Source organism: Neofelis nebulosa, chromosome 17 (genome assembly GCF_028018385.1).
Source record: "Neofelis nebulosa isolate mNeoNeb1 chromosome 17, mNeoNeb1.pri, whole genome shotgun sequence".
Classification (NCBI taxonomy): Eukaryota; Metazoa; Chordata; class Mammalia; order Carnivora; family Felidae; genus Neofelis; species Neofelis nebulosa.
The window spans coordinates 3,391,558-3,406,187 of record NC_080798.1 but is presented as its reverse complement, the minus strand read 5'-3'; the positions used below and the strand labels follow the sequence as shown (position 1 = coordinate 3,406,187).

The 14,630-nt window shown below is 57.4% G+C and overlaps 1 protein-coding gene across 3 annotated transcripts; it reads right to left on the bottom strand.

The window, feature by feature from the left end:
• Positions 1-1,399: 1,399 nt before the first annotated feature.
• TNNT1 (troponin T1, slow skeletal type) lies at positions 1,400-12,860 on the bottom strand. 3 transcript variants are annotated; one of them, XM_058708587.1, is made up of 13 exons: positions 12,814-12,860; positions 12,693-12,706; positions 12,499-12,523; positions 12,219-12,253; positions 11,467-11,488; positions 9,291-9,351; positions 8,895-9,011; positions 8,611-8,688; positions 6,715-6,828; positions 6,064-6,173; positions 2,940-3,030; positions 2,269-2,309; positions 1,400-1,524 (listed from the first exon to the last, which is right to left on the bottom strand). In XM_058708587.1, the coding sequence occupies exons 1-13, from the start codon at positions 12,843-12,845 to the stop codon at positions 1,479-1,481; spliced, it is 786 nt and encodes a 261-aa protein (XP_058564570.1). In that variant the 5' UTR covers positions 12,846-12,860; the 3' UTR covers positions 1,400-1,478. The 3 variants fall into 3 exon arrangements, with proteins under 3 accessions (XP_058564570.1, XP_058564571.1, XP_058564572.1); XM_058708588.1 differs by lacking the exon at positions 12,219-12,253 and having other exon boundaries at positions 12,494-12,523; XM_058708589.1 differs by lacking the exon at positions 12,219-12,253 and having other exon boundaries at positions 11,467-11,485; positions 12,494-12,523.
• Positions 12,861-14,630: the final 1,770 nt, after the last annotated feature.

Genomic DNA, 14,630 nt, shown 5'->3' with positions numbered 1-14,630 from the left:
TTAAAATTCAGATATAGATCAGTTAAGCGTCCGACTCTTGATTTCAGCTCAGGTCATGATCTTATGGTTTGTGAGTTCGAGCCCCGTGTTGGGCTCTGCGCTGACAGTGTGGAGCCTGCTTGGGATTCTTTCTCTCTGTCTCTCTGCCCCTGCCCTGTTCACTCTCTCTCAAAATAAGGAAACTTAAGTAAACACAATGAATAAAGTAAATATAATAAGGAAAATAAGGAAACTTAAAAAAAAACTTTAAAAAAACATAAAAATAGGGGTGTCTGGGTGGCTCAGTTGGTTAAGTGACCAATTTCAGCTCAGGTCGTGATGTCGCAGTTCATGGGTTCAAGCCCCACGTCGGGCTCCGTGCTGACAGCTCGGAGCCTGGGGCCTGCTTCGGATTCTGTGTCTCCCTCTCTCTCTGCCCCTCCCCTGCTCATGTTCTGTCTCTCAGCAATAAATAAATGTTAAAAAAAAAAGAAAATTAAAAAAATAATAAAGTGTACAGTTCAGGAAGTGCCTGGCTGGCTCTGTCAGTGGAGGGTGTGACCCTTGACCTCAGGGTTGTGGGTTCAAGCCCCACCTCGGGCTCTCTGCAGGCGGCACAGAGCCTGCTTTGGATCCTCTGTCTCTCTCTTTCTGCCTCTCCCCTGCTCATGCTTTCAAAAATAAATAAATATTTTTAAAAATCATAAAAATAAAAAAATAGAAATAAATAAAAAAAAATTTTTTAACTGTATAGCTCAGGGGCTTTTTATATTCACAAGCTGGTGTGTGATACCATCAACACTAAGGCATTTCCATCCCCCTCCCCCTCCCCCTCCCTCCCCGCCCCCGGAGAATCACGACTCCCCTCCCCCAGCCCCTGTAACCCACTCATCTACTTCCTGCCTCCGTGGATTTGCCCTCTGCACAAGTCATACAAATGAAATCACACAACCTGTGGCCTCTGGTGTCTGGCTTCCTTCATCCAGCGTCCCGTTTCTGAGACTGGTCCACACTGCAGCCGGTGTCAGGACCTCCTCCCGGTTTATGGCTGAATAAGACGCCTTAGCATGCATTCCTCGGTTGCTGGACATTTGCGTGTGTCTCCACCTTCTGGCTGTTGTAATGTTGCTGCCGACATTTGTGCAGTGTGTGTGTGTGTGTGTGCGCGCGCGTGCGTGTGTGTGTGTGTACGAACATATGTTTTCAGTTCCCTCCAGCAGACCCCTGGGAGTAGAATGACTGTGTCATCCGTTAACTGTGTTTAGCCTCTCCAGGACCTGCCAGAGTGGTTCCCACACAATGTGTGACATTCCCACCAGCAGGGGGGAGGCTCCACCTTGACACATCACCCTATGGAGTGTTTTAAGTCAAGGGGACCGGACAGGCTGGCTGCGGGGTAATAATGATAGAACTCAGTAAGTGTCTGTAAGCGGAGCATTTATTTCAAACCGCAGAGACGGGACAGGTCCTCCCAGGGCTCTGGCTCCAGCCCCAGGGCCTCACTTCCAGCGGCCTCCAACGCGGCCCTTCCCTGCCCCCTTCCGGCTGTAGGAGAAGAGAGAGGGGGTGTCAGGCAGGACGGGCTCCCCCAGCGTCTGAGCTGGGCCCTGCCCCCAATTCAGGAAGTCCCCGCCCCCCCCCCCAAAAAAAAAAAGTCCGGCTCTCCCTGCCCAGAGGAAGGGGCAGGCAAATGCGTTCTCCCGTCGCGGACTGGGGCGGTGGGCTTGATGGCCTAAGGCCGGCTCCCCCCGACCTGAGGGAATTGATGTGCGTGGGTGCGCTCAGGGTGTCCCTGCGGAAGCTGATAAATGTTTAGCAGGACGGGCTGGGGGAAGGGAGGGACGGGTGAGTGAGCGTGGGTAGCACGCAAGATGGGTCAAGGCTGGCAGGAAGGACGCAGCCGTTGGGAGGCATGGAGAGAGGAACCGAGAGCCGGAGAAAAGGAGGCTAGGGACGCGGAAATAGTCACGGCCGTTACAGCGGTTACGGGCACTCGGGGCGGGCCACCCTGGGCACGGCAGGTTTTGACCGGCTTCCCCGGCCTCCCCCCACCATGGGCCGGGAGCACCGACCCCTGCCCCTGCGACAGCCCGGTGCGCTCCAGCCATCGTCCACCCTCCCTGGGGGCAAGATCGCCTGCCCCACTTGACAACCCGGAGAAGGACACACAGAGAGAAAGGGACAGATGCCAAGAGGGGGTCGAGGGACTGGAGGGGAGCCACAGGGAAGGAAAGAGGAACCCCAGGGTCGGAGCAGGGGCGTGGGGCTCAGCGGCCCAGGCACACTTACAACTTCTGGGCGTGGCTGATGCGGTTGTACAGCACATTGATCTGCAAGGGGAGAGGGGGATGATGGGGCGGGGGCACGCCCGCCCACCACACCCGCCCACCCCTGCTCCGCGCCAGACACGCACGCACGCACGCACGCACGCACGCCCCTGCCCTGCATGGGACAGGCACCCATGCACGCTTGCACGCCCCTGCCCTGCAACAAACACGCCCACCCGCCCCTGCCCTGCTCCAGACACGCATGCATGCACGCACGCACGCCCCTGCCCTGCGCGGGACACGCCAGACACGCATGTACGCCTGCCCACCCCTGCCCTGCACCAGACATGCCCACCCGCCCCTGCCCTGCGCCAGACACGCATGCATGCACGCACGCACGCCCCTGCCCTGCGCAGAACAGGCACCCATGCATGCATACACGCCCCTGCCCTACACCAGACCGCCCCTGCCATGCGCCAGACACGCACGCACGGCCCTGCCCTGCGCGGGACACGCATGCATGCACGCACACACGCCCCTGCCCTGCACCAGACACGCCCACCCGCCACTGCCCTGCGCCAGACACACACACACACACACACACACACACACACACCCCTGCCCTGCGTGGGACACGCACGCACGCATGCCCACCCCTGCCCTGCGCTGCCCTCCGTGGGACACGGGTCTCACCTCATACTTCTGCTGCTTCAGCTTCGCCATAAGGTCAAACTTCTCGGACTCCAGCTGGTGGATCCAGTCCGACAGCTCCTGGGCCTTCTCCCTGGCACGGGCAGAAGGGCTGTCACGCACCGGGCCAGCCCACAGCCCAGAGACAACGGTCCAAAGCCACACGGCCAGTCTCCTCTGAGTTGGGCATTATTGGTACCATTTTGTTAAGAGGTGTGGCCAAGATATTCAAAGTGAACAGAAGAAAGGGGTTTTTAAGTCTCTGCCCCCTGTCTCCACATCCAAAAGTCATTTCCGTAAGGGAGAATAATGTCATGGTCAGGAACTCGGGCTCTGGAGTCAGGAAGCCCCGGTTCAAATCCCCTCTCTGCTATCTTCTGGCAAGAGTGATTCCCTAGGATCCTATTTCCCTCTCCATAAAATGTACACAAAAACCTGTGGCTGCCTGCTCTATATCTCTTCTCCCTTTCTTCCTTAGACACAACCTTTGGCAACAGGTCCAGTTAAAAAGCTACTCTCCCAAATCTCCCTGTGCGTGAGGGTGGGGGTGACCAGTGGGGTGAAGGCAGTCATTAGGCATGGCTTCCGAGCAAGCCTTTTGTGGCTCCTTCCTTGCGACTTCTTCCTGCTGCTTGGATGTGTTGGCTGGAGCTCCAGCAGCCACATTGGACTATGAGGTGATTTTGAGAATGGAAATATGGGGCTAAATGTGGCAGAGCAGAAAAACAGGAGACTGGGTCTCCAGTGATTTTGTAGAGGTCCCATACCAGCTATGGACTACCCTAGTGTCAGATTGCTTCTCTGTGACAAAATCAGCCTCTGTATTTTAGGCTGCTATGGACAGATCTCTTTACTAGAGGCCAAACTTACCCTTTTTTTTTTTTTTTAAGTTTATTTATTTACTTTGAGAGAGAGAGCGCACGCATGGGGGGGGGGGGGAGGCAGAGAGAGGGAGAGAGAGGATCCCAAGCAGACTCTGCGCTGTGAGCCCAGAGCCTGAGGTGGGGCTCAAACCCATGAACTGTGAGTTCATGACCTGAGCTGAAATCAAGAGTTGAATACTTCAGGGACTGTGCTGACAGCTCAGAGCCTGGAGCCTGCTTCGGATCATGTGTCTCCCTCCCTGCCCCTCCCCTGCTCGTGCTCTGTCTCTCTCTGTCTCTCTCTGTCTCCGTCTCTTAAACATAAATAAACATTAAAAAAAACAACAATTGAACAACAACTGACTGAGCCACCCAGGCCCTGAGGCCAAGCATATTCTTAACTGACAAAAATCTGCAATAAAGCTAGTGTCACTATTCATTTGATTATTACTAGCCTTCCTGGTTTTCTCTCGCTAGCTACCACCCTCTGCTCTGGGGCATGTTTTTATCTAAAAAAATTGTATACACCCTGAAGACCTTTATCTGATGAATACAGTGGAGATAACAGGGCCTCAATATTAGCGGACCCCAGGGGCGCCTGGGTGGCGCAGTCGGTTAAGCGTCCGACTTCAGCCAGGTCACGATCTCACGGTCCGTGAGTTCGAGCCCCGCGTCGGGCTCTGGGCTGATGGCTCGGAGCCTGGACCCTGTTTCCGATTCTGTGTCTCCCTCTCTCTCTGTCCCTCCCCCGTTCATGCTCTGTCTCTCTCTGTCCCAAAAATAAATAAACGTTGAAAAAAAAAAAAAAAAATATTAGCGGACCCCAATGACGAGTGGCTGTGTGCTGGTGGACAGGGGAAGAAGAGGACAAGAGGGAAAAATGAACACCAGCTACGTGTTATTTTATGCCCTGTGATAACGTGCTCAGAAGGCAGGGCACATGGTGAGCTGCGGGCTGGAGCCATTCAAACGCCTCCCAGAGCTGACCCCGCGAGCCGTGTCCTCACGCTGGTAGTCTGAAATCGGCATGGTGAGAGTAGTTACATCGCAGAAATGGGCAAATGCTATAATCTGGAGTCTCTGCCCCCGGAGACCCAGCTGTTAACCAGCGACCATCACCCCATTTAAAAAAAAATTTTTTTAAGTTTATTTATTTTTGAGACAGAGAGAGACAGAGCATGAACGGGGGAGGGTCAGAGAGAGAGGGAGACACAGAATCGGAAGCAGGCTCCAGGCTCCGAGCCATCAGCCCAGAGCCCGACGCGGGGCTCGAACCCACGGACCGCGAGATCGTGACCTGAGCCGAAGTCGGACACTCAACCGACTGAGCCACCCAGGCGCCCCCCATCACCCCATTTTATACCACAGTGAGCCCAGGGTTCAAATCCCAGCTCTCACGCTTGCACGCTGTGCAGCCCTGGAAAGCTTACTTAACCTCTCTGTGCCTCAGGTCCCTCATCTTTAACGTGAGGATAATGATAGGATCTACCTCACAGGGTCATGAGCCCTGCAGCCATCCCCTTCACTATCGTCGCCTCACCGACCTTTCCCAGGCGGACCAGGCAGGCTGTGTCCTCCTATCCTCATTTTTACCAGTAAGGAAAGTGAGGCTCAGAGAAATTACCTCACGTGCCTAAGATCACTCAGCAGTGAGCAGCGGAGCAGGCACTGAGCGCTGAGCGCTGCCGTAGGAGGCTGAGTTCCAGACCCCATCACTGTGCAGCCTCCGGGGTAGTGGGGGTTCCTGGCTACATGAGCCACGTTCCAGGCCAGAGTACGTCAAAGCACAAATGACGCCCCCGGAGGAAAAGTCCTCCGCAGCCTTCCCACTGACGGCTTATCATGAGGTGTGGGCTGTCGTGAACGGGAGGTGAAGGGGGAGGGAGAGTCCGGTGGGGCAGAGACGTGGCTGGAAAGTTCTCACCCGCACATCTGGCTTCGATTCAGAGAAAAGACGGGGCCTTCCTAAGTTTCCACAGGACATCAATGAGTCAACATAATCTCCTAAATTTGGGGGAGTTATCTCGTCTGGCCTTATTACCTCCCAGGCTCCACAGGTCACAGTACCCACAAAAAGTGGGTCCTATACCAGTGACATGTATCACAGGGAAGACAGCAAGGGGCCCAGAGAGGGGGAGACCCTTGCCCGAAAGTCACACAGCATGAGGGCTCAGACCCCGGGCTTCTGCCCTCCCAGAGCTGGTCCCCTTATCTCCCTGTCTTACAACAAGCCCGTCCCACGCTGAGGCCCCCAGGACACCTACCGGAGTTGGTCTTCTCCCATGTGGTCGATGTTCAGAGGCTTTTTACGCTCAGACAGGATGCGTAGTTTCATCTCTCGGCCTGTCTGGCGCTTACCACGCTTTTGTTCTGCCTGAGGGGACAGAAGGGGAGGTACTCAACTGTGGGACTGATCAGAACACAGGGGGCTGAGCTCCTCGCCACCTGTCCCTACACCCAGGAATCCGGGCCCCTGGCCCCTCTTCCCTCAGACCCAGGAGTCCCGGCCCCTAGCCCCTCCTCCCTCAGACCCAGAAGTCCAGACCTCCACCCCCCTCCTCCCTCAGACCCAGGAGCCCAGGCCCCCAGCCCCTCCTCCCTCAGACCCAGGAGCCCAGGCCCCCAGCCCCTCCTCCCTCAGACCCAGGAGTCCAGGCCCCCAGCCCCTCCTCTTTCAGACCCAGGACCCAGATCCCCAGCCCCTCCTCCCTCAGACCAGGCCTCAGGCCCCCAGCCCCTCCTCCCTCAGACCCAGGAGTCCAGGCCCACAGCCCCCACATCCCTCAGACCCAAAAATCTGGGCCCCTAGCCTCCTCCTCCTCCCTCAGACCTCCCCTATCAGGAACCAGAAGTCTAGGCCCCCAGCCCCTCCTCCCTGGGAATGTAGACCTTAGGTCCCAGGGGACTGAACTCACCTTGACCAGGTAACCCCCAAAATGGGCTCCCATGTTGGATAGAACCTTCTTCTTTTTGGCATCATCCTCAGCCCGCTTCTTGGCCTCTTCTTCCTCCTTCCGCATTTTCTCCTCCTAAGGGAAGAAAGGGGTTAACCCCAAGGCCACCCTCTGGGGGGAGGGGTCTGAGATTCCGGTGGGGGAGGGGGGGCTCAGGTGTGAGCTGATGGAAGCAGCAATCAACCAGACCCAAGGCATGGGACAAAGTCAAGGTCAGGAAAGGCAAAAATGCAGGCATTCTGCTCCTGGCCCTTCCAGGCCTGGCTCTGTGACCACCTGGGCTCTGTGACCACCTGTGGCTCTGTGATCACCTGCGAGTCCCTTTCCTCTCTGGTCCTTAATATCCCTCAAGCAAGAATTAAAATGCAAGGGATGTGCCTGCTTGTTTTCTACATTCCTGTAGCCTGAAGGCCGATGGTGAGGTTGCTGTGTGGCCTCAGTGCAGATACTCACCCTCTCTGGGCCTTCATCTCCCTTATTCTCAGGAGACAAGAATGTCTCAGAGGATGAAGGAGGGTAACTGGTGACGGGGTGGGGGGCTTGGGGCACTAGAAGGGGCTGAATGGCCTCGAGCCTGAGGAAGGGGTTCTGCAACGTCTAGTGACGGCATCCCCACGTTTCAAAGTCTGCACCGCATGCCCCAGAAACGGTGGCTTGCAGACCAACCCCTCTGCCCCCTGGAAGTGCTGGTGAGGTGGGCACGATGGGTTTTTGCAGGCCCCACCTGAATCAGTTTCCTCCTGCTGCTGTAATTGGCAAACTGAGGGGCTTAAACCAGCAAAAGCTTATCACCTTAACAGCTCTGCGGGTCAGAAGTCTGAAATGGGTCTTGTGGGCTAAAACCAAGGAGTGAAGAGGGCCGGTTCCTGCTGGGGGCTCCCGGGGAGAATCCACTCCCTTGCCCTTGCTTCTAGGCACCGCATGCAACCCTTGGCTCCTGGCCCCTTCCTCCCTCTGCAAAGCTAGCAGGACACTATCTTCAAGTATCTCTGACTCTGACCCTACGGTCTCCCTGTTGTAAGGACCTTTGTGATAACACGAGGCCGATCTGGATAATCCAGAATCATCTCCCACCTCAACGTCCTTAACTCGATCGCACCTGCAAAGTCCCTTTTGCCATGCCAGGTACCATATTCACAGACTCTGGGAATTGGGACATGAACATCTTTGGGAGACCAGTATCTTGCCGACCATGTCAGTCTACTACCAATCTTGGAAAGTGGTTCAAGGCGGGCCACTCCTTGATTCCAAGTCAGGTCGTGCCTCCAAGACCCTACACCAACGGGAATATTCTAACCAGTGGCCTACAACTAGCCAGCAATTTGCTCCAAGATGGACAGGTGACCAGTCTGAACGCACCCCAGCATCATGCAGAAGACAGACAAAAGAGTTTGAGCCCAAGTAGCTGGTGGCCATTTGTCACCCCTGCCTGAGAACGGGGTGTCCAGCAGGGTGACCAACAACTCCGTTCGCCTCGGTCTGGTGGGATACAGGATTTTCAGGGCGCCGACCAGGAAAGTCCCAGGCAAACCCAGGATGAGCTCACCACCCGCAATGTCCATAGAAAGGTGAGCCCGGGGGATGGGAAGAGATGAGCTGGGACATTTTGCTTAAGTTCCTTGATCCAGCCATACCTGAAGCAAGTCACACTCTACACTTGTTTAGTTATGTGAGCCAATAAAATTCTCTTTCTGCTGAACCCAGTTTGGGCTGGGGTTTCTGTCCCTTCCAACCGACAGATCCTTGAATAACACAGCACAAGGGCTCTCTCAGGACCGCAGACAATATCATGACTGGGAAATGGAGCAACCAGCTGAAGAAGTACATTTGGTCTCCCAGGGAAGGGGAGGCACCCACCGCCAGCTTAGCCTGACGCTCGCGCTCCTTCTCGGTTCTGAAGCGCTGTTGTTCTGCTCTCTCTGCCCGGCGCCGCTCCTGGAGGAGAGAGAAAAATGAGGGGGTGTAGGAACCCCCCCCTCCCCCCCCCCCCTGCAAAGGAGGTCAAGAGCAGAGATGAGCTAGTTTGCGTGCGACCACCGACTTAGGCAAGCGCCCAAAGATTCGGCCTCGGGCCTGCCCTGGACCCCAAGGAAGGCCCCGGGGGAGGGAGGCGTTCGCCGCACCCCAGTCGCCCCACTCACAATGCGCTCTTTCAGCGCTATGAGCTCCTCTTCCTCCTTCTTCCGCTGCTCAAAATGCACGTCAATGAGCGTCTGCAGCTCCAGCAGATCCTTCTCCATGCGCTTCCGGTGGATGTCCTACAGCACGGAGGGTGCGGGCCCCCGTCATTCCCGGGCAGGACAGGGGAGGAGGCACCCGCCTGCGGGCACCTTTGAGCGACGTCGGGGGCGGGGCCCCCTGCCGGCCGGGACGGGCTTGGACAGTCTAGAGAACCAGGGGCGCTTTCGCGATGTTTCCAGCAGGTGGCACTAGAGGCCCACTCGGTTCATTAGGCGGCCTCCCAAAGGGAGCGGGACCCAGCGCCTCTTCCTAATTTGCACAAAAGCGCCCGGGGGACCGGATGTCCAGGTACTTACATCGAAGTCCACACGTTCCCCTTCTGGGATCTTCGGGGGAATCAGAGGAGGGACCACAGGCCTGTCGGGCGGAAAGGGGGGAAAACTGGGGCTCCCGGGCTGCGCCGACCAGCAGGTGGCAGCCACGCGCGGTTCGGAGCACCAGGCAGGTGGCTGGCTCCTCAGAATCCAGATTCCGTGGGCTTACCAGTGAAATTTCCAAAACTTGCCTCCAGCAAACGCATGTAAAATAGTTCACTAATAATGTTTCCTACCGATTACATGTTCAAATAATGAAATTTCAGATATAATGGGTTGAATTAAAAAAATGCTGTTAAGATGAATTTTACCCGTTTTGTGCTACTTTTTAAAACGCGGCTTGTAAAAAATATATAGTTACAGACGCGGCTTGCGTTGTATTCGTACAGGGCGGTGCATTGGGGGCGGAGCGTGGTCAGCCCTTCATCCGGCTTTAATCGGAATTCTCTCCTCTGTTTTATTTTTTTTTTCTTATGTTTTTATTTATTTTTGAGACAGAGAGACAGAGCATGAGCAGGGGAGGGGCAGAGAGGGAGGGGGATACAGAATCCGAAGCAGGCTCCAGGCTGTCAGCACAGAGCCCGACGCGGGGCTCGAACTCACCGAGTGTTCTATCATGACCTGAGCTGAAGTCGGGCGCTTAACCGACTGAGCCACCCAGTCGCCCCTCTCCGCTGGTTTTTAAGACAGCACGTTCACCTGATTTCTTCCCGCTCCTCTGAAGGGAGCTCTTCTGAGAGCTTTGACCTTTTATTCATCCATAGGACACTCTCATGACCCGTGTCCCTCACTCCCGTGGCTTTGATTATCATTCATTATGGGGGATTCACCGACTCCGTCTCCAGCCTGGACTCACTTCTAAGTCCCAGACTCAGGTTAACAGGAGCCTCTTGAACATTTCCCGCTTTCTCACATGTCACGCCCTTGCTGAACTCATCGACTTCCCCAAGACCCCAGACCGTGGTCCTTTCCTCCTCCCTCCCTTCGCCCCAATGGCAAGTCCTGACCCCTTTGCCTGGCAATCTCCCCAGTCTGTTCCCTCCTTTCCACCCCTTGCCCCCTGCCCCAGCTCAGGCCTCAGTCCCTCTCACCAGAACCTTCCTGCCAGCCTCCTCCTGGCCTCCCAGTCTCCAGCTGTCCACCTTCGGTTCCTCGTCTTTCATGACTTTAGAGGGGCATTTCTAACACCCAGATCTCATCCTTAAGACAAAGTCCGAGCAACTCAGCATTCAAAGCCCTTCTCCATCCGGCCCCAGTCAACTCCTCCAGCAACTTCTCTCCTCCCTCACAGACACATTTCATGGTTCCCTGGCTATGCCATGTGCCTTTGTACCCCTGGGCCTTTCATATGCTGTTCCCTCTGCCTGCAATGCCCTTCCTCTGAGGCCTTCCCTCCTCCTGAAGCACACCTATGATCTCTTGCTCCCCCTTACTCTCTCACTCAGGTCTGTCTCCTCTGCTCAAAACCCTTCCAGGACTCCCCAGGGCCCCCGGCCTTCAGGGCCCAGCCCCTTCTTGCCCTCCACACTCCAGCCACAATGGAATTGGTGTCACTGCCCAAACCAACCCAGAGAACTCTGCATCTAAGTTATTTCTTATGCTTGCGTTGCTGCCTCCTTGAGTCTCCAAGCTTGGGCCCCGATGTCACTTCCTCCAGGACCCTCTGCCCCCATGAGCTTTCATGGCCTCCACAGATCTGCCTAGTTTGGAACCTCATCATCAGAATGAGCTGTGTCTGTATTGGTTCCCTGAAAGCCTGGCCTAGATCCAGCCGCCACACCCTGCAGGCTTTCTCACCTACAATACCCCTCCAGCCTCATTCAGCTAGTGAACTCTTCATCCCTCAGGACTGAGGCGTCACCTCCCCTGGGAAGCCTTCCCTGACTACCCAGGGCAAACATAGGGCCCTCTTCTGTGCTACCATCACTGTCACGGGGTCTGTTTCCCCAACAGAGCAGACAGGGTCTGACTTGCCCAACACCACGGGAAGGTCTCTGGAACGTGTGCTGAAAGAAGGAAGCCCTGTCCTTTCCCATTTCAATTGCCCCAGCTCCTTTCCTGCTTTCCCCCCCCCCCCACCCTATCTCTGGTGGGGCACACATTAAGGAGGATAAGATTGGGACGCCCCCCCCCCACCTCCACCCTCCTAGGATCTCACCTTGGTTTGGGCCGCTCCTCTTCTAATGGGAAAACACAAAGAGATAATTAACAAGAGTTCATAGGGGTGGGCCTGACATGCCCAGAGAGGGAACACCCCCCTCCAAGCTATGGCCCCCAGGAGCAGCTCTAGGGGAGAGGCATGAGTGGGGGACAAGAGGGGGGAAGGAAATCAGGGTGGCCGTAAAGGAGGAAGAGGGTCACACGCATCAGATATACATTCAGAACTGGTGTGGGGATCCCCCCCACAGGGGTCCAAACCCCCAGATCTTCCTCCTATCACCTGCCCAGAGCTCAGCTCCCTCCCCCGCACCCCCTCCCCCGCATTAAGACCTAGCACTGCAGGGTGTCCCCAGCCCTCCCCCTTGGGGACACAGGAATCCCGGGCTCCCAGTATAATAGCCCCTTCTGCAACTCGGGCCCCAACCTTTGAATGTATATGGAGGAAAAAAATAACGGGGTGGGGGCGAAGATGGGCGGGAGGGGGAGGGTGCCTGTCCGCAAACATCCAACCCTTCTACAAGTATTCCTCCAGGTTGGGGAAGAAGGCTTGGGTGTCGGTCCCTTTAAGAAGGAAGGGAAAGGGTTAAAGCCTCAGCGAGGCCATTTCCCTTCGTGGACACCAGAGGGCGCGCGAGCTCTCCGGGGCTTAAAGGACCGGGCCTGGGCGGGTTACAGGGGGGGCGCAGGGGTTCCTCGCGGGGGTCAGGGCCCGAGGATATCGGTCTCGGCAAGCGAAGCAGCCGCGGTTACCTCGCTCTGCCACCGGCTCCGGCTCCTCGGCGGCTGGGGAGGAGGCAGGGGGGAGGGGGAGAGGGGAGAAGCGAGGATGGGGGAGCGAGGGGGAGCGGCCACGCCGGGGGAGTGGGGGGCAGAGAGGAAAGAGAGGGGAGAGGCTGTTAAAGGACCTGAAGCCGGGCGGTCGGGAGCCCCGTCCCCGCCAGCCTCTGCCCTGCCCAGCGCCCCCTCCCCACCCGGCCCCGCGGGGCAGCCCTCGAGGCTGCAGCCCCGCCGAGTCCAGGCCTCACCTTCCTCCTCCTCCTCCTCCGCAGCCTCCTCTGCAGGTAGGGGTGGGGGCAGAGAAATCAGGGTTAGGAGCCCTCGGGGCCCGCGCAAGGCGCCGGAACCCCGGAGGGTGGGCGTGGGGGCAGTGGGCGACCCCGCCTGTCCTCTCGCCTCCCGCCTGCGTGTCCCCAGGCCACCAAGGCCGGCCCACTCCCCACTCACCTTCGGGCTGCTCCCTGATGGCAGGGGTGGGAGGAAAGAGCGAGAGGGACGGTTAGAAGTCTTGCAGGTGGGAGAATGTTCCCACATCTCCACACCCCCAGCCCTCCCGCCTGCCACTCACTCCTCATATTCCTGCTCCTCGGTGTCAGACATCCTGTGTGACCTGAGGACCAGAAAACGCGGCAGTGAGCTGGGGTCCCGATGGAGGAGGAGCTGGGGGCCTGGACTCCTGGGTCTGAGGGAGGAGGGGGCTGGGGGCCTGGACTTTCGGTTCTGAGGGAGGAGGTCCTGGGAGGTCAGGACTCCTAGTTCTGAGGGAGGAGGGGCTGGGGTTCAGGACTCCTGGGTCTGAGGGAGGAGGGGCTGGGGGCCTGGACTCCTGGTTCTTAGGGAGGAAAGGCTGGGATCTGAACTCCTGGATCTGAGGGAGGAGGGGTTTGGGGCCTGGGGCCTGGTCTGAGGGAGGAGGGACTGGGGGTCAGGACTCCTAGGTCTGAGGGAGGAGGGGCTGGGGCCTGGACTCCTGGGTCTTAGGGAGGAAAGGCTGGGATCTGGACTCCTGGGTCTGAGGGAGGAGGAGCTTGGGGCCTGGGGCCTGGTCTGAGGGAGGAGGTCCTGGGGGTCGGGACTCCTAGGTCTGAGGGAGGAGGGGCCTTGGGGGGTCTGAGGGAGGAGGGAGGAGGAGGACTTCCAGGTCTGAGGGAAGAGATCCTGGGAGTCAGGACTCCTAGGTCTGAGGGAAGAGGGGCTGGGGGGCAGGACTCCTGACTGGGGGCCTGGACTCCTGGGTCTGAAGGAGGTGGGGCTGGGGGCCTGGACTATTGGGTCTGAGGGAGGAGGGGACTGGGGGCCTGCGTCTGAGGGAGGAGGGGCTGGGTGTAGCTGGGCTCTTAGGTCTGAGGGAAGAGGGGCAGGGGGGCGGCAGGGGGCCTGGACTCTTGGGTCTGAGGGAGGAGAAGCTGGGGGCCAGGACTCCTGGGTCTGAGGAAGGAGGGGCTGGGGGCCCTGACGGGGAAAGGGCTTTGGGCGGTGTGGTCGGGCACAGCCCCAAAGCCACCACTCCTGCCCCTCCACCACCACAGCTGTCCTCTTTTGTCTTATGACATGTCCATGGGAACCCGATCTGAGCTGGGATTAGGAGAAGGTATTTGGGAAGGGACTGTGGCCTCAAGACAATAGCTGTCCCACCTCCAAAGGCTATTTCGGGGGGATGTCGTAGATGGTGAAATAGAGGACATTTCCTAAGAAGGGATTCAAGGGGGGAGGCTCCTGGGAGACTTAGTCACACCCGCTCCCTCCCACCCCTCCCCTCTGGCTGGTTACCTTCCCACCTGTCCCCTCCTTTCCCCACCACCCACAGCCTAGGAGGAGGCAGGACGGGACAAGAGCAGCCCCGTCCACAGACCTCATCCTGACCCCTACAGGGACACCACCCCAACTTTGAGGTCCTCCAGGCTCCACAGTACCCAGGTTAAGAGCATCCCTAAATCCTGATACCCGCAGATCCTGAGACCCCAATTTACGACGTCCCTGGTTTCTGGGGACACACGAGTCCTCGTGTCTCCAGATTCCGAGACCCCAATACTTGAGACCCCAGACTGTGGGCTCAGACTTCCTCAGATCCTGACGCCTGAGGTCTTAACACCTAAGTTCTGAAGCCTCAGCATCCTGAGACCCCCCAATTCCTGAATCCCTAGAGTCTGAGGCCCCCAGTCCTGACATTCAGATTGTCTAATATCCAAGCCCAGATACCCCCCAATTTCTGAGATCCCCTCAGACTCAGACCTCCCAGGTCTGAAGGTGTGCTCCTCTGGGACGCCCCAATCTCGGCACCCCCAGACTCTGTAATTCCCAAATCCTAATACCTCCATCCTAGGTCCCCATAAGGGCTGAGCTTTCCAAATTCTCAAGCCTTTATTTGGTGCCCCCTCCACCTCC

Bases quoted from the DNA above. Each gene is read 5' to 3' on its own strand.
- TNNT1 (XM_058708587.1), bottom strand. From the start codon at position 12,845: ATGTCTGACACCGAGGAGCAGGAATATGAGGA. The intron at 12,254-12,498 runs GGAAGGTGAGGC...TGCCTCCTCCCC, and splicing joins GCTGCGGAGGAGGAGGAGGA to AGCCGCCGAGGAGCCGGAGC. The intron at 9,352-11,466 runs GTGAGATCCTAG...TCCGCCCGACAG, and splicing joins GAGGAGCGGCCCAAACCAAG to GCCTGTGGTCCCTCCTCTGA.